At 53.5% G+C, this 24262-nt stretch overlaps 1 protein-coding gene across 4 annotated transcripts in view; it reads right to left on the bottom strand.

Annotated features, from left to right (window-relative positions):
• Window positions 1–5029: 5029 nt before the first annotated feature.
• TRRAP (transformation/transcription domain associated protein) overlaps window positions 5030–24262 on the bottom strand; it is a 137482-nt gene continuing 118249 nt past the window's right edge. For all 4 annotated transcript variants that reach the window (XM_061557410.1, XM_061557420.1, XM_061557429.1 and 1 more), the window contains 3 exons: window positions 22065–22268; window positions 16786–16980; window positions 5030–5379 (listed from right to left, as the gene is read on the bottom strand). In XM_061557410.1, the coding sequence (XP_061413394.1) occupies window positions 5047–5379; window positions 16786–16980; window positions 22065–22268 (732 nt within the window). In that variant the 3' untranslated portion in view covers window positions 5030–5046. The remainder of the gene's footprint in view (window positions 5380–16785; window positions 16981–22064; window positions 22269–24262) is intronic.

Here is a 24262-nt window from a genome sequence, read left to right as displayed (position 1 = left end):
ATGTAGAGGTGTGTGCGCGCATTCCGACACGGGCGATACAAATATCGGCACCGGGGAAAATGCTGACACGAGGTTTGCACATATTGCGTATTTATAAATAAAATGCCGACCCTATTGATCGCCATAACTTCTCACGTACGCCGTGAAAGCACGCTGCGGTTAAGGTTGCATTGTTCGCACGCTGTAAATATTCGGCAGACAAGCTGCGCTCAGCTCAACGAGGCAGAGGAGTGGCAAGAAAGGCGCGCGAGTTTTACAAGATTCATCAGCACTTGGTGGCCTTTTAGTCCGCGCGACACGTGCATGCACACACGACAAAGGCATAGGACACCCGTACAGCCTTTAACAGAATGTTGGGGCAAGTGCTGCATGCGAGTAGCACCTAATGGTGGGTGGCCAGCACAACACAAGGCCCGCTGTTGTCTCCGATGTTTTACACACCACACCAGGTACTCATTTGAGGCCCAGTCGACCTCGAGGAGGCCCAGGACCGGTTCAGATAATAATCGTCACTGGTGTTGGCGTCCGCGAGCGAGAATCACAACTCGGCTCGCCGGACTCGTAGCGCAGGGCTCTAACCGCGACACACAGAGGTCGTCCCTTCTCCCGCACAGTCTTGTTGAGTCAGCTGCTGCTGCTGGTGATGATGATGCCGCTGGCGTGCACCGATGAAGCCCTTCCTTCACACCCAGCCGTCAATTGCCCAACTATACACGCGTGTGCTTGACATTCACGGCTGTTCAATGAAGGCAAACCTGTTATTTTTTTTATAAATTATATACACACATATATTTTCTACCCATAATTGAATATTGTGGGTCAGATCGCCCAAGTAAAATGTGTGTTGTAAAACCTCCTCCACCCGACACAGCCCAATTATTGATCACAGTTGTCACGTGGAGAGATGCATGGCGACTGCCCGATGAAGCCGGCTGTAACCACCGGCGGAACGTCCGCACGCGGTCGTTGAACGTTGCGCGGATCGCTCTCCAACAACACACGCCGCGTGCTGCTGCTGCGGTGACAAGCTTGCACGTTTCTTCACCACGTGACAACTTCATTCATTGGCCGTGTAGCGTGGAGGAGGGTTTCACGAGTCAAGATCACTTGCGCGATCTTGACCCAAACATCGGTTGCGGAAGCAGGGTCGTCCATTGGGGGGGAGGGGGGGGGAGCGTGTGGGCTACCCCCCCCCCCCCCCCGACTCCTAAGCCGGGAGTATCGGTCCCCCCCCCCCAAAGCGTGGGGCCCGGGGCGGCCACCCTGAGTTGCCGTGTACCCCGGGGATGGCTCCGCCGAGCAGTGTTCAAATATTTTTTTTGTTACGACAGCCAAATGGATCACCCGACGACACTCTCACCACGAGACGACGTCGTTCCACGGCATCAGCACACGCAGGGGCCGAGAGAAAATACCAAAGACATGTATTTATTACTCTTTCAACAAAAAGCAGAAGGGACATCCCGGCCGTCGAGGAGTCTCCGTCAAATGCGGCGGAACTGCAAAATGGTTTTCAACGTGAAATCGTCACGGCCCTAGATCTGTGGCCGCAACATGGCGGGTAAATACATTTACCACGTGGAAAGCACTCTTCCCACATTAAAATCTAAAACGTCTGGCAAGTACAGACGCGACCGTACTTCGTATCAAAAACCCGACCGCCGATCTCAAAACAAGCTGGCATCGGAGGACATTTGGGATGTTGCCACTCACTCGCTCAAGGCTTCTGTTCGAATAACACGCAACTTTTATCCCGATTCAGGACGTGTCCACACTCACTCGGGAACCTTGCACCGCGCGAGGGCACGAACTTAAGCGATCGAACGCGTGCGTTACACTCGTGTGAAACAAACAAACAAACAAAAAACTGCTTTTGCTTATTTAAATTTTAAACATTGTCTTCTTGCTCTTAGGTTTTTTCGGTAAAGTCACGTAGGTAAAAAATAATAATAAATGAAAATAAATCAATTAAATCACGTTTCGGAGGCAACACAAGCTTCATTCATCAGGTGATTTAATGGATTTATTTTCATTTATTATTATTTTATTGTGTTGCCTCCGAAACGTAGTGATTTTATTGATTTATTTTCATTTATTATTTTTTACCTACGTGACTTTACCGAAAAAAACTAAGAGTATGAATCATTGCAGTCACGAAAGCTTCAAATCTAGAAATCGTCTTCTTGGACAAATAATAGCTGTAAAAAAAAACAACAACAAGCAGAGTGAGGATTGAGTGGAGGCTTTGCGTTGGAATGTAACGAAATCTCGGAAATTGAACAAACCCTTGCAACCCCCCCTCCCCCCCCCCCATGAAAGCGAGATGTTAACTACCTCGCCTGGTATGCAGGAGGTCGTGAATTCCATCCTGACCCTGATGTCTGCTGTATATTTGGAGTTTGCATGTTCGCCCTGTGGTCGCGTGGATTTTTCTCCGGGTCCTCTGGGTTTTCCCCTCCACATTTAGAAAGAAACGTCCATTAAGAGTACAGTATTTGGCTCCTGCTATCACTCTCGTTGAACTATTATTTGCGACCAGGTCGCTTCTGAAAAAAAAAGAACTACACAACTCGGTGGGGGGCTTTTGTTTTGATAAAATAAAAAAAACAGCTTCATAGTTTTACATTGTTTAATCCGGTTTGGGATCTGCCGGCTGCCTCAATTCTGGGGGGCTCGTCTGTCTGGCGTCTGCCCCCCAATCCATCTGGCTCAACAGAGCCGACTGACCGCCGGCAGACGAGCCAGTCCGAGCGCGTCTCCGGGAAAACATTTCGCCACGCTCTCATTTACGCCCGTCACTACTAATGCGTTTTTAGCTCTGCTGCTACAACAAAAACACACACACATACTACACACGTACTACACGTCACCCAGTGTCGCCTACGATGGGACTGTTGGGGCCAGCGTTGATGTTGTTGCTGTTAGCGAGCACCTAAGAAGGCCGACACGGTGCACTAAATGGGTGGTGTGGCCTGCACCATGCTTCGGCCCACTTTGTCTCCCCAGTACCGATGATACATACACACACTGCACTGGGTACTCATTAAACAAGGCTGAGCTGACCTAGGGGAGGCCCAGAACAGGTTCAGATATTCGCCAATGACTTTGTTAGCTGGTGTTGGAAATCGAACTCTGGGCGCCGGGTTTGCAGCGCAGCGCGCTAACCGCCACACTACCGCTCCCCACACGCGCGCACACACACAGACACACAAGCACAAAGACAAGACCGCACACAAACACAACGTCACTTGTGCACTGTGGAACACAAATGAGCCGTTGGGACGGAATTGCTTTCGCTGGCACCAACGGATGAACCGGCACGTGGCTGGGGACCAGCGAATTCACGTGATCTTCTCGCACCGTTTCCCGACCTCGTCACACGCGCACGCACACACACACAAGCACCAGCCGCCGACACAACGGCCGCGTCCGTCTCAGGCACAGGGCTCCTGAACCCACCCCCTACACACTCGCAGAGAAAACGTTCGCAGACTTACGTGGAAGGAACACTGGGTTGGAACGCGGGACAATCTCGGTCGGGGGGGGCGGGGCGGGGTGGGGGGTGTAGGAGGAGGGTGCCGGTGGCGCTCGGCTACCAGGCGCACGACCAAAAGAGGTTCTCACGCGAGCGGACAAAGACCCCCACGGGGGGGGGGGGGGGGCCCTCACCCGCTCACGTACCCAACCGCGGCCTACCGGGAGCGAGCTTCGAAACAAGCCGCCCGGCTCCAGCTGCGGAGCGCGTGCCTCCGTCACGGCCTACGCCACGGTCTTCAGGAGGATATAGAACTCGGTAAATAGCCACGCCACCCTCCGTAATAACGTATCAAGTGTGGAGTTGTGTCGTCCACCTTCTGTCCGGGGGAGGAGGAGGAGTTGTTGGGAGCAGTGTCAACGGACTTGTCCGTGATGACCGATCCGTGTATTTACATATGTACAGCCCGGCCAATCCACTGCTGGAAGAAGAAGCCTCATCACAACACTTGTGTCTGTCGTGGGGGTCGTTTGACCACACTTCACCGCACGGTTGGCGAAGGGGTTGGGGGGAGTGGCGGGTTAGATGACCCAGGAACGGTTCTCGTCCGCCGATATTTGCTAGCCATGGTCCGGGAATCGAACTGGAGCAATTGGGTTCACAGCGCCACTGCTCCACTGTAAACTTTCTCTCGCTACTGTGCCAGTTATCCCCACGTCAGTACAGATGCAAGTGATCACCCGAACGGCGACGAATACAATCGTGAGCGGTGTTGTGAATGACAACCAACATGGGGAACTGTTCTGCACAACGACGCCGGTGATGATTTTGTCCTCGATCATTTCGCATCGGACATGGACCCAATATCGTGGAGAGGGGTTCCCACGCCTGCACGATGGGCAGTTCTCGCCAGCATTTATTCAAGCGAGCCTGACTCTGGCGATGAGACAATGAATGTCGAAACCGGTCCAGCTCTTGCTTGACTTGAAGCAATGGCTGCTGAAACCTAACCCCACAAACTGGCCAATTTGTCACGATTCAGGGTCACAATTAAGATTATCGTTTTGCCCTTGTGCCACGTGTGTAACCTGTAGTGTTCCAAATCTATAGCCTGTGTACATAGACTCTGTCTTCATACATCTCTCTCTCTCACCAGGTGGGCTGAGACAGAGCATCTTTGAACATCCTCATCCTGATGCCCCTCAACCCCACACCGCAGCTCAGAGCCATGGGTGCCAGGCTAGGTTCACCCAACCCCGACACCGCAGCTCAGAGCCACGCGTGCCAGGCTAGGTTCACCCCCCCACACCGCAGCTCAGAGCCACGCGTGCCAGGCTAGGTTCACCCAACCCCCACACCGCAGCTCAGAGCCACGGGTGCCAGGCTAGGTTCACCCCCCCCCCCGACACCGCAGCTCAGAGCCACGCGTGCCAGACTAGGTTCAACCTCCCCCCACACACCGCAGCTCTGAGCCACGGGTGCCAGGCTAGGTTCACCCCCCCCCCCCACACCGCAGCTCAGAGCCACGGGTGCCAGGCTAGGTTCACCCCCCCCCCCCCCCACACCGCAGCTCAGAGCCACGGGTGCCAGGCTGGGTCCATGCGGCAGAGGTTGTCGGGGCTGTTCGCCGCCGCCACCAGCGTGGTGACCTTGCTCTCGGCGCACTCGAACTGCGCCAGCGAGTGCAGCCGCGTCAGCACCGCCGACGACGCCTTCTGTAGCAGCGCCACCAGCTGCTGCGAGTCCGTGCCCTCCATTTGGCCACCGCCGCCCGAGCTGCTGCCAGCGCCGCCCCCCGTGGCGCCGCCCGTGCCGGTGGCGGGGCCGCCCTGCCCGTCCTCGGCCGTCTTCTTCTGCCAGCCGATGATCTCGTCCCGCAGCACGGCTTTGAGGATGCCGTCGACCTTCAAAGGAGGCAGGTGGTGGGAAGTGGGCAGGGTCAGAGCACTGGCATGTGGCGTCGTCGCCATCGTCGCTATCGTCGTCATCATCGTCGTCGTCGCTATCGTCGTCATCACGATCCTGAGATACAAGAATCCTTCTGCGCGCACGGTGCAGCTTGATTTCACCGTCTCGGTATTACCATCGTCAACTCTATTATCTTTATCATCGTCAACTTGCATAAGCGCTGTTGTCATCATCTCAGGGCAGCGGTTTTCGACCCGTGGCTTGCGATGAGAGAGGTGGAGGATGATGGGGGGGGGGAGGGGGAGGGACGGGCGAGGTTGAGAGGAAACAAAAGTGTCCGTCGTAGAATGTTGCCGAACTAGCGTGCCACCGTCGCCGCCACCCCTCCCTGGTAACAACGTGCCGCGTGGCGTCAGCGATCCGTGCGGGTTGTTGTTAAGCACCGCTTCACCCCGGGCGCGCCAGGGGTAACGCGGCGGCGCACAACAATGCTCGCACCGCGCCCCTTGCCAGGCCGGTCCGTCTCGGAGCCATGCACGACAACGCCGCCGCCACCAGCGACGGAATGCTTTATCCCGCTGCAAACAGGTTGGACGCAACGTGCTGCACACGGCCGCGGAAGGACTGTCAACGATATTGTCTCCTTCACATTTCATCCGTCTCTCCAACGTAAAAAAGAAATACATATTTCGTAAACCATCAGCCGCGCAAGCCTTCTGGGAGCGCCGAATTTCAGCAGCGTCGTTTCAAGACGAGCAAAACTCTGGATCGGTTTTGACACACGGTGTCTCATTAGCAGAGTCAACCTTGCTGGCTTGAATCGATGCCGGTGACATGCCGATCTTCTCGGAAAGGACCCTCTCTTAACGATATGGTGTTCTAGTTTGAGGAATACTCGAGTATACACGTGTGCAAACAGGGACGGTGGTGGTGGTTGTGGCAGAGCGCTTGGCCACTCAGGGGCACACCATCTCTCCAGTGAATCGCCCATCATCGATCGAGCATCATGTTGACCAAGCTTGAGATGAGAATATTGCCAAGGAACCTCCCTTAGGTCAACTCTGCCTCAAAGGAGAATACAGAGGGGGCACTCTCATAGGTCAACTTAGCCCGTAATGAGAACTTGGCGCTGTGAGGATTATTATTACGCCTGTTCACCCGCGGGAGCCTCGCAAAGTCTCAAGGAGGGTCCTGCCAAGCTTTTGCCAGGGGGGAAGTGACAACTAATTCTAGATTTGAAGCTTTCGTGACTGCAAGGATTCATACTCTTAGGTTTTTTGGTAAAGTCACGTAGGTAAAATTTTTTTTAATTAATAAAAGTAAAAAAAAAATCACGTTGTTTCGGAGGCAACACAAGCTTCCATCTTCAGGTGGAACCGTCACAGCATGATTGCTGTATCTTTACTTGATACAGCTATCGTGCTGTGACGGTTCCACCTGAAGACGGAAGCTTGTGTTGCCTCCGAAACGTCGTGATTTTTTATTTTACTTTTATTAATTTTAATTTTCTTTTTTTACCTACGTGACTTTACCGAAAAAAAACCTAAGAGTATGAAGTGACGACTGTCATCAGCGATTTCCCAAAATGAGCAAACTGCGAGTTGTCCGTGACATTTGGACCACGACTCCGGCACGCAAATTGGCCTCCACTCCCTTTTCAAAATAATGCCACGGGATCTTCGACGCCACGCTGTGAAACAGACGCTAATTAATAAGGGGCGCGTGCGGCGGGGAGCTGCGACGATCGCGATGACGCACGCCGGCCGGACGCGGGCACCGCACGGAGGAGCCGTGCGTGGTCCCTTCGGTTCGATACCGTCGATGAACCCCACGCTCGCGGCAGCACTCGGCAAATTAGTCCTTTGGGACCCAATGTGCAAGAGTGCTTTTATTGTGTCATCTTACAATGGGCTCCTTTATAGACGGTGGCTGCTCCTTGGGAATGCCCGCTGGCCTATTGTACGTAATGGAAATGAATAAGCATAAGCAAACACGTCTAAAAAATATATATAAAACCGCGCGGAAACACACACGCACAAGATACAAGCGCTCACAAAGATCGACGTTTTGTTACAGCTCAGAGGATGGTGCTGTGAGTGAGCTACAATTGCTTGCCTATAGGTGCACACTGAAGTCTCAAGGATCAGTGGCAGGAGGTCACGGGACAGACCCGGGTGTGTGTGTATATGTATATATATGGATATGTATACACACATTGGGGAGCGGTGGCACAGTGGTTAGCATGCTGCTCGATGAACCCGGCAACTCGAGTTTTATTCCCGCTCACGGTCAATACCAGTGACGATCATCTGAACCGGTCATGGGCCTCCCCTAGATCGATTCAGCCTCAAATGAGTACTTGGCGTGGTGTGTAAAAATCGCCACTTGGTGCTGACCACCCACCTTCTCGTATGCCATGCCGGTCTTCAAAAATGCTCACTAACAGCACTTGCCTAAAGAGCCTAATGCTGGCCATGAAAGGGATTGGAACCCGGGTCGCTGGGCTCGTAGTGCAGTGCACTAGCCACTACACTCGAGCTCCCCACGTCTATCCATGCACACACATACGTACACACACACACACAACTATGCACACGCAAACACATGCGCGCACATACGAAGACACACACGAGCAGCAGGTGTTGCAAACAAAGACATCAAAACTCCTTTGGTGGTCACGCAATCTCTAATCCCCACACAAGGGACCAAGCTGGGGCACGAATTTGTGTTTATTTGTCACTAAGCCCTTCCCACAGGGCATGAGGTCCTAATGTCGTCATTCTACTTCATTGGAAGATTACTCATCAGTGAAAGCATCAGTGCTGGAATGTTCAGCCAATCGCAAAGATGGTTTTGCAAACAATAACAAATGCAAAGATCGCTTTTTCCCAGGTGCGATAGGTGTGCGTCCTTGGTCATGAGAATGTGGAATTTCCTCTACTGGCTAAGAGACACCAATGGAGAAAAGTGCCGGGTCCCACGCCCATGCTCGTTTGGGCAGGGGAGACAGCGACTCTGTGACCTTTGACTTTTTGACAGAATTAGGGCCTCATCCGTGTCATCCGTGGGGGTGGCACGGTTGTTAAAGAGAGCGAGTGCCACGAACGAGTTCGGCCGAGGTGGTGAGACTGTCAACTCCCTCGCCTGGTACGCAGGAGGTCGTGGGTTCGATGCCGACCCCAACGCCTGTTGTACATTTGTTGTCTGCACGTTCGCTCTCCCCGTGGTTGCGTGGATTCATCTCCGGGTCCTCTGGTTTTTCCCTACACGTTTAGAAAAAAACGTGCCTTTTAAATTATTTGGCTGCTAGGAATGTTCCACAATATAAGCCACTTCGTTGAGCTCTCATTTGCGGCCAGGTCGCTTCTGAAAAAAGAGAGAAAATAGCTCGGTGGGCTTTACCTGATAAAATCAAGATTTTAGTTTCAGAGCCCCGGGGTGGGCTCGACTCGGCCGTACTTCATCTCTCCTGGGGTCGACAACACGAGTGCTACGTCGCAGGAAGTCAGCACTGGTTGCCCCCCCCCACCACCACCACCCCCCCCCCCCACCACCACCCCTTTCCTCCCGTAGGACTTTCATCGGCTGACCGCCAACATGAGAATGCGGAATTTCCACCACCGTCTCGATCGCCAATGGAGAAAGAGGGCACCAGTTCGACGCTTGGCCTTGTTGGGGAGGGCGGAGGGGGGGGGGGACACACGTCCGTGTGGAAGCTGGGAGAGCGAGGGGCAACGGTCTCGTTGTTGAAAGGCTGAGCCCAGAGTTGCGTAGCTTTGATGACCCCCAACCTTGCCGTCTCCCGTCTCTGCCCAACCGCACACTCCGACTATCACGGATGATCACGTTTGGCTATGTACGCTGGTGCAAAATAAATTCAACATATTGAAAAGACAAAGATCCCCCCCCCTCCCTTGTCTATTGTTGGGGCAAGTGCTGTTAGTGGGTAGCACCTATGAAGGCCGGCACTGTGGCACACGGCTGGGTTGGTGGGCCAGCATACATGGCTGCCCTAACCCCTGCAATCAGTTCTATGCCCTCCTCTTCAGCTGGTTATGCCCTGCCCTCAAGCCCTGCCCTGTGTACCCAGCACTCCATGCCCTGTCTGCTCACACGGCCGCTCCTCAAACACGAGACGAGACGGTATATATGGGAAACAGTAGTACAGAATACGCGGGGCACGTGAGAGATGGTGCGGGCTGAATGAGACGGACGAGACAACGCGTGCAACAGACGATACAGACGAGACGTCTAGAGCCGGCCAGAGAAGACCATCGGGACAGTGGACTACATAGACGGTTCAATTGAGAGGAGCCAGAGAGTACACGAAAACACACGAGACCACATGAGACGGGATGGAAAAACACAAACAGACTGAGCACATGCGCACGCGCACACACACACACGTGCTGGCAGAGACGAGACAGAACAAGTCAAGACAGATGCTGCCAAGAGAGAACAAATGAGCAATACAACCCAAACAAGACAAACGAGTGAACAACGACAGCAACAAAAAACACAAGTCAATTCCTGGATCGAATCGTGAGTGACCGCACAACGGCGACAAACAAAACTCGTCCGCAGGGTGGGGGAGAGTGAATCATTGCGTTTCTACAGGCGGAGAGGGAATGTGTTATCTATTCTCTGGCCCCACCCCACTTGAAACAATATCCCTGTTCCTCGGGACTTTGCGCTTTCCGTGCCAATAATCGGGTCGGGGCGGAGAGAGGATGGCGTCAGCGGTAACATGGGCCAGACGGGCACGAGCGATCGGTTGCAAATGCGGAGTTCGGATCTCCCGCGGGGCTCGGTTCGACACGCGGCCGTGCGAGTCACGGGACACGGTGGAGGGGGCACCTTTGGGGAAGCTTTCATCCAGCAGTGGATTAACCACGGTTGATGATGACGTGAACAACAGCTGAGCAATCAGGTTCAATAATTGTTCAATGGGCTGCAACGTGCCGATGAGACTAGACAATGGGGTGTAAACCAGTTGACCCGGGGGTTTGCATTGTTTAGTAAACAGACGTAACCTGGGGGTTGCATTGATCTGGGAGGTCCAATTTGCTGATGGGTAAGGAATTATCGGTAACCAATTTAGATTTTAAAAAGATCGGAAACCATGCTGGACATTCTCTTTGGCTCTAGATTTGAAGCTTTCGTGACTGCAAGGATTCATACTCTTAGTTCTTTCGGTAAAGTCACGTAGGTAAAAAATGAAATTAATAAAAATAAAATAAAAAGATGCAGCAAATCTGGCTGTGACGGTCCCACCTGATGACGGAGACTTGTGTTGCCTCCGAAACGTCGTGATTTTTATTTTATCAATTTTAATTTCATTTTTTACCTACGTGACTTTACCGAAAGAACTAAGAGTATTCTCTTCGGCGTGCTTGCTCTGAATGTATTCACTGGACATCTGTGAACAGAGAGCGTAACAGCTCATCGGATTCCTCCAGTATAAATATTCTGATGCTGTATTCACGTTCTGCGTGACACATCGTTTTACCATCCACCCTCCCCTCCCCCACCCAACCGCTGCCCACTCCAACTCGTCGAATAATATCTGAGATGCAAAACAGCCTTGGCCATATATTCTTCGTAATACGATCTGGGCAGTGTCATTTGACTGCATGCCTTTGCAATGACCGCAAAAACGTAGCAGCGCACACGAGGAAGGCCGGTGGCAATGAGGACAGAGAATCTATTGTCAATCTTCCAGCAATTCGTTTCCAAATGACTTAATTGCCATTATACACCGCAGGTCAGGTGCTGCTGCTGAGTTGTCGTGGGCCCCAAGGGACAGCTGCCACTAGGAGCGGTGGGGGGGGAGTGGCGCGTCTTCTTTAACGACGTTTTTATACGAGATGTGGATGGGGCTGCACTCCAAGACGCCTCTGGCTGTACTGGTGGGGCACCCTATAAAAAACAAGTTTGGTGATTCTGCTGCTGCTGCTGCTGCCGCCGCCACCGCTGCGTTGGCAGCGGCGCACGAGGAGAAAATGACGACAAATGCCAACACACTCGGCGATAACAACGTGGCTTTAAAGGGAGCAACACATAATTTGAGCAATTTCAAGCAATTGCCCTAATTTGTTTTTGCGTGCTATGATGGACCATTGCCCAGAACGTCACCCGTTATAATGTTTTTTTTTTTACATGTTATCCACAAATGTGTTGAGTTAAACAGGACCCTGCGGGGTGGGCTGGTAGGAATAATACTTAGTACCGGTACAGGGATATCGACCGGGTATAGAGGAGTTAAAGAAAAAATAACTGTATTCTAGTGTAACGTTAATTAAAAGTGTTTGTTTTGACAAGAAACGCTGTGAGATTTAAAGACTCGTAGTCTTTCATTTCCAACACCACCCTCAACACCACCCCTCCCACGGACGGACGGACGGACGGACACATTCATCTATTGGTGGTCTGGTCCACTTCGTTCCTACCAGTAATAAAAACATGTAGAAACGACAAATTATCATCACTATCATGGCCAGAGGGTCAGCTAGCAAACGTGCAGCTTCGGTAAGGTCTTTCCCGAGGATTTCCCGAACATTGGGATTTTGTCTCGGTGAAAAATATTCTGGCTTCGCGGGTTTTACTCACAATGTGGTGCAAGGAGCGGGGGGGGGGGTGGGGGGGGGTGCATAATTGGTGGGCGGAGTTGACTGAGTAGTGGGGGGGTGGTGGATAGTGGTTCTGTGGGCGTAGCTGTGTAAAAGTGGGCAGGAGTAGTGGGAGGCGGGATAGTGGGGGGGGGATTGTGGGGGGGGGGATTGTGGGGGGGGAATTGTGGGGGGGGATTGTGAGGGGGGGGATAGTGGGGGGTGGGATAGTGCTTCTGCGGGCGTGGCTGTATAAAAGTGATCAGGAGTAGTGGGGGGTGGATAGTGGGGTGGGTTAGTGGGGGGTGGGATAGTGCTTCTGCGGGCGTGGCTGTATAAAAGTGATCAGGAGTAGTGGGGGGTGGATAGTGGGGGTGGGTTAGTGGGGGTGGGATAGTGCTTCTGCGGGCGTGGCTGTGTGAAAGTGGGCAGGGCTGGCAGAAGGAGCGACTGCCAGCTCAGCATAAACGATGTTGTCTGTCACTAGCAAGCATTTTAGCAGCGGTAATTGGGTATTATGGGAGGGAGGGGGGTGTGGCAACAATTACGCTGTTTCTAATTTTAGCGCGCTCAGGTGCTTGTTTCACTGGCGTCACTGCAGAAAGGGGGCCTCTTGTGGTGGACGGCACAATTAGCACAGTTGGTTATGGACGGTGCGAAATAAGTTCAACACGCAAACGCACCACCAGTGGCTGAGCTGTGTGTGAATGTGTGGTCATCTCAGTCAGTCGACCCGTGGCACCTGCTGGGTCTGCCCCGTGACCTCCCGCCAGCGGGCGTTCGACACTTCACGTGGCCGCAAGGTGCACATAGCCTGGCACAAGCGTCGTGGTGACGTCACCGCCACTTAGTGGCGAATGGCGGTTGTTGCTGTTGTTGTTGCACAACCGGCGAACAGAGTTTGATTCCCGCTCACGCTAAACACCAGTGACAATTATCTGAGCCAGCCATGGGCCTTCCCCTCGCCTTAAATGAGTACCTGGTGCGATGTATAAATGTCTCCACTGGGGAGACAAAGGCGGCCGGGCGTGATGCTGGCCACCCACCCCCTCATGTGCTGTGCCGGCCTTCATAGGCGCTACTCACAGCACTTGCCCCAACAGTCTGTTAAGGCTACACGGCAGGGAGGGTCTCTTTGTCTTTGTTGCCCACCAAAGCTATTTTGTCCCATTTGGCCTTCAGTTATGGAAAGGTTCCACACCACCCGCCCTCCCCCCCGGCTGACACATCACAAGTGAAAGCTTTTGTTTTTGTATCTCTCTGTCATTGTATTTAAGAATAACACAGCTGGGAAGCTCAAATGAACTCAGAGATGCCACTGACAGATGCATAATTTTTTTTTAACACAGCTGCTGAACGCAGGCCTAACGTCTCAAAACACCAAGCGCACAGCAACAATCAGCACGATCAGAGATGTCAGAGATAAGAGTCCACACGTTTCTTGGATTGAGCGAGGTGATCGTAAGAGGAGGACATTCCAAAGTGGAGGATTGCGAGGGAAGAGGCAGAAAGTGAAGTGATGTGACCTGTAGTGTTGGCGAGTGAGTGGGTGAGTAAGTGGTGAGTGAGTGGGTGAGTGGGTGGGTGGGTGAGTGGGTAAGTGAGTGGTTGGGTGGGTGAGTGAGTGGGTGGGTGAGTGGGTGAGTGGGTGGGTGAGTGAGTGGGTGGGTGAGTGGGTGGGTGAGTGGGTGGGTGGGTGGGTGAGTGAGTGGGTGAGTGGGTGGGTGAGTGGGTGGGTGGGTGAGTGGGTGGGTGGGTGAGTGAGTGGGTGAGTGGGTGGGTGGGTGAGTGAGTGGGTGAGTGGGTGGGTGGGTGAGTGAGTGGGTGAGTGGGTGGGGTGAGTGGGTGAGTGGGCGAGTGGGCGGGTGAGTGGGTGAGTGGGTGGGTGAGTGGGTGGGTGAGTGGGTGGGTCAGTGGGTGGGTCGGTGGGTGAGTGGGAGGGTGAGTGAGTGGGTGGGTGAGTGGGTGGGTCAGTGGGTGAGTAGGTGAGTGGGTGGTTGAGTGGGTGGGTGGGTGAGTGGGTGGGTGAGTGGGTGAGTGTGAGACGAAACAGCCGGTCTTGGTAGAGTCCTCAACACGAGTGGAGGAATCACCGAGTGAAGTTCGCGAGAACATTAACCATGGAAGTAGCAGTGGCAGGGTGATGAAGAGGTGACTGTTGACACCGCGATTATCACAACCGGATTTTGAGGTTGGCCCCATCAACGCGCAGCTCGGTTCGGGTTGGCACAGATATGTGCTCTTCGCATTTGCGCAGGAGGCACGGAGGGAAGAGCGGTGGAGAAGGGAGAGTGGAAGGACTTGGAAGGAAACCAAAACAGCGACACAGTCGTAACGGGGAGAGAGATTGAGAGATAGCAGTGAAGAAATTCACTTCCAGCGAGACGAGAGTCAAGTTGGTTATTGCTGGCAGTGCCTGTTTCCTTCCCTGGCGAGTGCACGCACACGTGTGTGTGTGTGCACGCATGCGTGTGGGGAGTGGTAGTGTGGTGGCTAGCGTGCTGTGCTACGAACGCGGCCACCCGAGTTCGATTCCTGATCACTACCAACAACAGTGACGATTATCTGAATCGGTTGTGGGCCTCCTTGCGGTCGACTCAGCCCTAAATGATGACGTGGTGCGATGTATAAACATCGCCACTGGGGAAACGAAGGCGGATGGGCGTGATGCTGGCCACCCACCGCCTCGTTTGCTGTGCCAGCCTTCATAGGTGCTTCTAGCGAACAGCACTTTCCTCAATGGTCTACTAAGGCTATACAGGAGATCTTTGTCTTTGTGTGTGATCCACAATACTGTTCACTGGAATCCTTGTCCTGCAGCACTCCATCCTCACCATCCACCCCGGCAAGAGATCCTCGCTCGCCCTTGGTCAATTCAAAGCAACGGACATGCGCTTGGTCCACCGCTGTGTTCCCGTCAAAGGCACGCAAATCCTTCCTTCTTAATTTCTCCGCTCAAGACGCCGACCCCTGGCCCCGACGCTCGGCAGCGTGGCCCAACAGATTCACACGGACACTCAATCTCCCCGCTGTCCCCCTACTAAGGGTCTGGCAGGCCAAGCCTACACAGGCTCTGTAGGGGGGGGGGGAGACCCGTGTGTTTGCTTTTCTCTTGCGGTGCACCGGCAGCGGACTGACTCGTTCGCTCGCCAAAGCAAATCCCCTGCTCGGAGCGCTTCACCCCCCCTTGTTGCTGGCGGACGGAGCCAATGTGACCTCCAAACAGCGAGCTCGTCTCTAAAGACGAGAGGTGGCGCGGGGGGTCGGGGAACCTTGTACTCAGCGGAGGGCCAAACAGCTTTTGAAATAAATCGTTGGCGGGCAACCGCACATTGACCAATCACACACACGCACCTTCGGTCACTGCACTAAGCCCTTGTGGTGATAGACGTGAATGAGCGTGTCGCTAAAATTATACACACGGCCATTGTCGCCACGTCGAATCTATCCAGCCGCCCCACCCCAGTACCCGATCAGTGCGGCTTAGATGCTCGCAGCGACGGGCCAAGAACCGCACTGCTAGGGTCTTTTTCCTGCCTTTTAGAGATTCGAGATCGGTGCGGTGGCGGGCGCTGACCAGCCGCACGTTGGCGCGAATGCCGAGAGACACCCCGCCCGGTATCGCTGGCCGCGGCTCGCCGCGTGAAATGCGAGTTGGTGGGTCGCATCCGGCTTCCCCCCCCGCCACCCGCGGATCGTAGGTTCGTCCCCCACCCACGAATAGCGGCGGACAACACCCGTCTTTCCAACAGTCTCCCGTTTGCTTCACCACAGAAACGCACGGCGGCGGCGCGACGCTGAGCGTCGCTCCCATTGCCCCGAAAGGACAACGGCCCGGGCCTGCGAGCTTTGGCCCGCGCTGTTAATCAGACGCGGCCTGTGAGCGGCTTCGAGACGCGGGGCTGCGGCGCTCTGGCGGCACGCCAGGGGCCGCGGTGGCGAGATGTTACCTCCCTCGCCTGGTATGCAGGAGGTCGGTCGTGGGTTCGATCCCGGCCCTGACCGCCTGTATATTTGAAGTTTCCACGTCTCTCTATCCCCACGGGTCGCGTGGATTTTTCTCCGGGTCCTCCGGTTTCTTCCCTCCACATTTAGAATCAACATCACGCGTTTAAGAGTATTTGGCTGCTATAAATGTCCTCATGATGGTGAGCCCACTTCGTTGAGCTATCATTTGTGGCCAGGTCACTTCTGGAAAAGAGCTCTATAGCCAAGTGGGCCTTACGCGGTAAAATAAAAATCTCCGCTTGAACGACGGGGGCACGTGTGTCAGTGATGAGCCGTACCACAACTGTGTCCCGGACCACCTTCCGCTACCTTTCTTTTCCAAGCAACATCAAAGTGAAGGGGTTGCACGAGCGAAGCCTTTAAAACCATACTCCCGCGCATTCCTTTCTAATCGCCGGCCAGGCGTTGTTTATTCTTGTGACGCAGCCGCGAGTGAGCTGTTAAATAGCGGGCAAGAGAATGGCAGGCGCGTGCGAATTCTGTGCAGCAAAGGTGTGGAAACCCGTCACGCCGAATTACACATTTTACTCTGCGTGCCAGTCGGTGGATTAGATTCGTCGATCGTCTTCTTCACTGCTGAATGAAGGCCTCTCTTCTCCCCGACGCCGCCGCCATCCCCCACTGCCCAGTCCAAACCGCAAATCCGTCTTCTACAAACCGACTGATCTCGTCGCTCCGTCTCCGCGCTCACGACCGAGCAAGCGAGCGATCGTTCTCGCGGTGCAAGCGGGTCGAGCGAGCCGAGCGAGCGAGCGCGAGCTCGTGAACGTTTGCGCGTGAACTCACCTTGAACGACGGCTGCGCGAAGCAGCGCGCGATGGCGATCATGGAGGCAGCGAGCGGGCCAGCGACGCCCACGGGCGTCAGGAACTCGGACACGTTGGGCGTGAGTCGGAACGGGACGGGACGGTTGGCGTCCAGGTCGCCCGTCGCGTCGTTGATGTCGAAGCGGAAGTAGGCCACGCTCAGCTGGCCCGTGTCCTGCAAGCGCCACGGAAGGTGGGGGGGGGGGGGGGGAGAAGAGAGCGCACGCACAAATGGACGCACCGATGAGCAGGTGGCGCGATTACGGGGGCGCCGAGACGAGGTTTCTCACACTCGCGCGATACCGCGTGCCGAATCCCAAGCATGAGAATTAAGATGATTTCCAATTGTTGACCACTCCACTACAGCTGGATGTAAAGGGTAACCCAAATTTAACACCTTTTTCTTTAAGAAAGCCATTGATAACCAGGTCAAGACCATCACAAACATCATCATCATCATGAATCAATAACGAGATTCATAATAGCCAGCCTTCGTGCTATAAGAACGGTGTGAATACCCCAATGTGTGTTTTATTATTACTGTTATGGGTGGCTGGAACCCAGATCTGAACCCAGGATATCTCAGTTGGCGCCAGCTCAGGTTCTCTGTCAGCGGTATTCGATCCCTGAGCCACCCGGCCAAGTCCCATGCCCCCCTTCTCTCCCATGTCAGATGGACACTGAGTAGCAGCTATAAATCGATGTCCAGGTTGCGAATACAGCTGCTGGCTTTGCAGAACAGCGAGCAAATCTCACTCTCGTGACCGAGGAGATCGCACGCAGTGGGACACTATTTAAAATTGTCGACTTTTACTACAAATGTGGGAAGGTACAGCGGCCAAATACTCTAAACACGTTGATTATAAATGTGGAGGGAAAAACCGGAGGACCCGGAGAAAAATTAATGCGAACACAGGGAGACACGCAAACTCCATATATACAGGCGTCAGGTTTGGGATCGAACCCACAACCTGCTGTATCCCAGGCAAGGTAGTAAACATCACATCAAGATCCACTGACTCACGTGAAGGCCAAAAGACTCACACAGACACCGATGACTTTACGTGGAGATCCAAACACTCACACATTGAACCATAGATTGACACGAAGTCCCATAGATTCACGCAGGGACCTGTTCGGTCTCTGCATAGACTCGCACAGAGACCCATAGATTCATGGCCAGTCCGCATATATCATGCAAGGCAGCAACAACGGCTTGTGGAAAGAGGGAGGGGGGGGGGGGCGGGCGCGGGGTGGTGAGATCCTCATTGAGGAGCCGCCGAATCGGGATGACATTTGCGGTCTCCCCAATTGTTCTTTTTTCTGCGCTGACCCCCAAACCTCCCCCAGCGGCGTATGCGCCCCCCCCCCGTGTAGCCGCGACCTTACAGAGCCACGCGACGCCGCGCCAACCACTCAGCAGCGCGAGCGAGCGAGCGAGCGGTCAGCGCCGATTGCATCCGCCGACTCGCCGTCTCAGGCTAGAAGCCTGACGTTGACGTGCGCAGAGAGAAATAAATAAGCAATTTGGTGCGCGTGTCACCGGGTAAGTATGAGCGAGGTGGTGGGCAGACGACAGCGGTAAGAGCAATGTAATAAAATGTATATTAAATATACACGTGTGAAATAATGGCCACTCGTACCCTTGGCGAATGCCGTGCAAACCGTGGAGGCTCATCCATATTTCAAAGCGGATGAGGCAATTTTTTTGTGCTCTTGCCTGCTGTCAATGGGACACGCTGGGATGCGAGCGCTTTTATCGGTCCCTAGGGACAGCCACTCAATCCTGCCGTGAAGTGATTTCCTCTGACAACCGATACAGAGAGACACGGAGAGGCAGAGAGCGAGGGGGAAGAGACCGAGAGACAAAGAGGAAGCTCGGGCACGTGCGAGGAGTGAGGTAGTGTCTGACAGATGTAGATAGAGACACATACACGCACGGGCAAAGAGAATGAGAGAAAAACAGGGCAGGGAGAGAGAGGAAGAGATGAAGGGAGAGAGACAGACACTGATAGAGAGACATAAATACACGCAGAGGGCACAGAGAGACAGAGACTAAGAGATCAAGAGACGCACAGAGGGACATGCATGAAGAACAGAGGGACATGCATGAAGACAGAGAGATGAACAAAGAGACAAAAGGAGCGAGACACAGAGAGAGGCAAGACCGAGACAAAGACGAACAGCAAAACAGATAGAGAGAGAGAAAGAGCCAAAAGACTGAGTCATAAATTGACGCAGAGAGGGGCAGAGACAGAAAGAGACAGGGAGACAGACGGAGTGAGTGACGCAGAGACAGAGAGACTCACACATTTCCTTTCCAAATAAAAGACAAAATCATCTCGGCCGTGCATCTGCCAGTCTGCTCCCGTCAACCTCCTTGCCCACTTCTGCTGTCGGGAATTGAAAATAAAATAAAATCCCCCGTGATGAATTTTAACAGCTCTTCAAAATCGGCACCGTTTCAAACGTCGGCCAAACTTTGCCTGGAATCTGCCGGCGAGGCACTTCCCAGCTCCAGGGCCCGCGTGGCGGAGTTTCTACGGCGTCAGCAGCGGGGGGGGGGGGGGGGAACCGGCAAGCAGACTAGCGCTGCGGCCGGGGTGGGCATGCGTTGAAACGTAACGGCAGGGCCCACTGGGAAAGGCGGTGATTGATTTGCGAGCTCGTGCAATTTATTGCGCATTGTGGGATAAACACGACGAATGCAATGGCATACGGCTGGAAAAACAGTGCAGTTAAAGCGAACAGAGAAAAGCGTGGACAGGTGGATGCTGGGAATTAACACTGTAAGACGAGACACGACAGAGAGACCCAGAGAGACCCAGACAGGCACATACGCGTGCCACAGAGCACACATTTACTCGTGACCTACAAACTTCAGCTCACCTCTCGTCTTAACTGCAGATAGTTAAGAAAAAAAAGAGTTTTTGGCAAACGCTACAAAAATGCGATAGTTTGAAACGATAGACGGTTCCCTGAGCACGGGCTTGGCTTCAATTCGATACCGACGTGGTCATCGCGTGCGGATTTGTGGGGGGGCTACGGCTGCCGGGGAGATAAGGATGCAGGGGAACATGTCCGTGTCTACACGTGCAGCCCCTTTGCCGATCCACTGCTGGATGAGGTGCTTCATCATGGAAGGGGAGGGAGTGTGTATTTGACCATATCTCACCACGGGCTGGTCAGTGCGAACCGCTGCAACAATGGCTTTTGCTGCACTGCCCTCTGCTGCCCACCACACATAGCCCTGCAGCAGCCCATAGCACCTATGATGTACTATCCAGGAACAGAGAATTTAATATGGGTGTGTGTTTGTCTACGGTATATTTAGCGGTGGTGTAGCAAGTTCGCGCACTGCGCTACGAACCCGGCGACCCGAGTTTGATTGCCGCTCACAGCCACCAACAACAGTCACGATTATCTGCTTCAAAACTGGGCTTCCGCTAGGTCGACTCAGCCTCAAATGAGTACCTGGTGCGGTGTGTAGTAAACATCGCTACTCGGGAGACAAAGGCGGCCAGGCGCGGTTCTGGCCAATCACCCCCTCGTGTTTGCTGTACCGGCCTTCATAGGTGCACCTTTCGAACAACAATCTGTTAAAGGCTGTACAGGGGATCTTTTGTCTTTATATATATGTGGATGATATATGTGTGGTGCCATGTTCAGCATACTGCACTTGCAATCTAGCAATCGCTGATTCGATGCACACTCCCTGTGTGGTCGGGTAAAATCTGGGTAACACCAGATGTTTCCGAGATCTTTGGCCAGCATGGAAGAGTAGGCCAAATACCTTCTGGAGTTGGGCTCTCCTAGAGCTTCCTCGTAGGAGTCAATCCATTCAGCCAGCAGTGGAATGAGCGAGCAATTTCAGGGCTACAACTTTGACCTCGTATATCGCTGGACGCAATATTATAGTGGGTTTCCCTACCTACGGGGAAAAAAAAAAACTAATACAAAAATCACACCCACACACAAAATGCAACCGGGGATTACACCGTCACGGTGTCAATTTGACAGGGAAACCGTGAGTCATAGGGCTGGAGAAAAAAAAAAACACAAAGAGCAGGCCTCTTAACTCCACGGATAACGGTTGGAGAATTAAAAGAACATCGGTCCAATTGTCCACGATGGCAGGTTGGGAGACTCAACGACAAATGTGTCCAGAAATTAAATCCACGTTGTTATATGTAGGGCTCCTTGAGGTCACGCCATTGCCTTGGGTGTGTGTGGGGAGGCCTGTGGTTTTGCGAAACAAAATACGGTAGAGGGGGGGGTGAAGGGGGGGATTAAGGAAGGTGCGGAGTAGCAAGCGTGGGGTGCCGGGGATGTTGGAACTAGTTTCCACGAGTTTTGTTGTTGTTGGTACAATTTCTCATCGACAATGTGGTGAACGATGATGGCTTTTTCAGTGAGAACCAAAAAGGCAAAGCAGGACTGTAACGAGCGTGGCACCTGACCACACCTGCACACACCTGCACGCACCTGCACACACCTGCACACACCTGATCTGACCTGCACACACCTGCACATACCTGAACCTCACCTGACCTCACCTGAACACACCTGCACACACCTGACCTCACCTGCACACACCTGCATACACCTGCACACACCTGACCACACCTAACCTCACCTGCACGCACCTGCACACACCTGCACACACCTGACCACCCCGGCACACACCTGACCTCACCTGACTACACCTGCACATACCTGCACACACCTGCACACACCTGACCACACCTAACCTCACCTGCACACACCTGCACGCACCTGCACACACCTGCACGCACCTGCACACACCTGCACACAGCTGCACACACCTGACCACACCTGCATGCACCTGCCCGGGATGTGACATTTGAAATACAACGTCGCTATTGTCACCGCTAACCGCTACGGCGCACATTATTTTAACGGCAGCGGAGCATAAGGAACGCAGTGTTTGCGCGAGAGGGCTCTGGGGAGCTGGTGGCAAGGGGGGGGAGGGTGGGGGTGGCGGTGGATTTTTCTCCCGGTCCTCCGGCTTTTCCCTCCACATTTAGAAACATTAATTTAGCGCATTTGGCTACTACGGTTAAGCTATCTTGCGTGGCCAGGTCGCGTCTATATAGCACAGTAGGTTATACCTGGTAAAAAAAATACTGTTAAGTTGAGTTTTAACGTACCTTTTTTTAACACAACTGTTGAGCGGGGAGGGCGGGGGGGGGGGGGTTACGGGTTAGAGTGGGGTGCGTCACAATCTCTCGCTCTCACCTGTGCGATCTGAATCATCTCCGGGTTCAGACGGTTGAGGTGCAGCACGAACTCGGCAAAGCCCAGCAGCGCCAGCTGCACGGTGAACATCTTGCGGAAGGTCCAGTAGTCGGTGGCGCTGGGAAACGTGTGCAGAGCCCACTCCTTCAGCATTCCCCGCGGAACCATATTCGCCTGTACCTCCTTGAGGATGTCGCGCAGAACCTACGGGGGGTTGGGGGTGTCAGGTCGGGAGGTCAGACGTACGCGGGTGGTGAGGTCACGGTCCAAAATGTGAACAGAGTCGAAATCATTACCCGCGATGTTATTTCATTGGAATAGACGTTAGAGCCTTGAACTTGGCAGGACCCTCCTGAAAAAAAGTCATGGGACTCGCAGGGGTGAGGCTTACCAGGCTAAGCAAGCATAATCGTAAAATTATTGACCTTTGGAGGGGGCAGCGAGGGGCGGAGGAGGACGGGACGGGGAGTCTCTACCTGTTTAGATATCGCTTGCGGCCACTGACGTTAATTGCGGCCGGGAATTGGACTAACCTCATCCCAGGTTCATAGTGCAGTGCGCTAACCACTGCGCCACCACTCTCCCCTCCCCCCTCGTGTGTGTGTATCTATGTAGGCAGCCGCTACGTCCTGTAAATATTAAATCACGATTTCAAATAAACTGTACAGGCAGTCCCCGGGTTACGGAAGACCTGACTTACGGAAATCCAACTTGACGTAAATGCTTCCATAAATCATGTAAAAAAAAATGTCAATACTGCATGCGTAAACGTTTGCATTAGTTATGCAAGTGCAAATAGTGCAGCGCGGTGAGGTTGCGGATGACTATAGCGAAGCGAGGCATTAGGCGGAGTTGCATATTCCGCAAGCTGGCGGTGTCCTGTATAGCACTCTGAGTCACGCTGTTACTCTTCAACACACCGGTGGGCTAAAGCAGTGAACTATTTGTCTTTTGTCAACGTGACACTTTTTTTTACTGATTGGTCGTGTCGGGTGGTGGAGGGTTACAACACATTTATAAATAACGCGATCTAAACCCAAAAACGTGTATTATGAATTGAGATTATATATATATTTTATAAATGTATAACGAGATCGGAGGAGCGGTGGCACAGCGGTTAGCGTGCTCGCGCTACGAAGCCACGTCGGTGGCCGGTGATCAAGCTGAACCCGTTTCTGGCTCACTACCGCCATTCGTCGAACCCGCAATGACCAGCATTGGTGAAGTATGGTCAAACAAACTCTATTACTGACATGGTATGAGGAGACATTCATCCAGCAGTGGATTGACAATGGCCTGCAAATTCTTTTTCTACGAGGTTCAGGTGGCTATGTGGCTCAGGGCGTTAAAGAATGCCACGCCAATGTGCTGAATCGGGGTCATTGAGATTAGTTAAATAGTCAAAGTGATTTTCTGCTCAAATGAGAATCTCCTGTCAGAGCACTGAGCCACTGGAGGAAACTCCCATCCCTATGGCGGGGGGGGGGGGGGGGGGCGAGCTTCTCCAACCACTGTTGTCTTCCCCAACAAAGTGGTACCTATATTTTAGACCCCCAGATGAATGATGGGCCGATTCACCCCCCCCCCCACGCCCGCCCCAACCAGGATATGAACTCGTGACCGTCCGTCAGCGAGTCACTCGGGCTGAGCAAGCAGATCAGAGATCTCCGAGACGCAGGGGATTCGAACGCGGGGGGTTTCAGCCACCCGCGATTAAATAGGGTTCCCTAGTGCAGCGCGTTTCAAGCAGAAGTGTACGAGAGAGCGAATGGTGGCCGGGTAGGACAATGGGACTTGTCTGGCATTTTCGCCCGCTTTACTAGAACGCATAATGGGCCAACCACCCACCCATTACTGACACGGCCCAGAGGTTCGTTTACAATAATAAAAAAGGCTAAAGAGAAACTTGCACAACGGTACACTTTAACACGACCTTTTCACCAAACCCATTCGAATCGCTCGTATGTCAACGCCCGCTTAGCAGGACGGGGGGGGGGGGGGGTCGGGTCTCGTCGCATTAAATCGCGCCGCCAGTGTCACACCGAAGAAAAACAAGAATCGCGTTACCCCGAGACACGCACGGCGATTGCACGTGGGCGCAGGCGGCTCCATACAAGGGGGTCGGGGAAAGGGAATAATTTAACGCTGCGCGGGAACGATGCAAATGAGCTGCACGGGCAATTGGACAGCTTCCTCTG

The sequence above is a fragment of the Lethenteron reissneri genome, chromosome 3 (genome assembly GCF_015708825.2).
Source record: "Lethenteron reissneri isolate LAM-NWPU_2019-01 chromosome 3, ASM1570882v1, whole genome shotgun sequence".
In the NCBI taxonomy this organism is placed as follows: Eukaryota; Metazoa; Chordata; class Hyperoartia; order Petromyzontiformes; family Petromyzontidae; genus Lethenteron; species Lethenteron reissneri.
The sequence above is the reverse complement of the archived record's forward strand: the minus strand, read 5'-3'. Positions and strand labels throughout refer to the sequence as shown.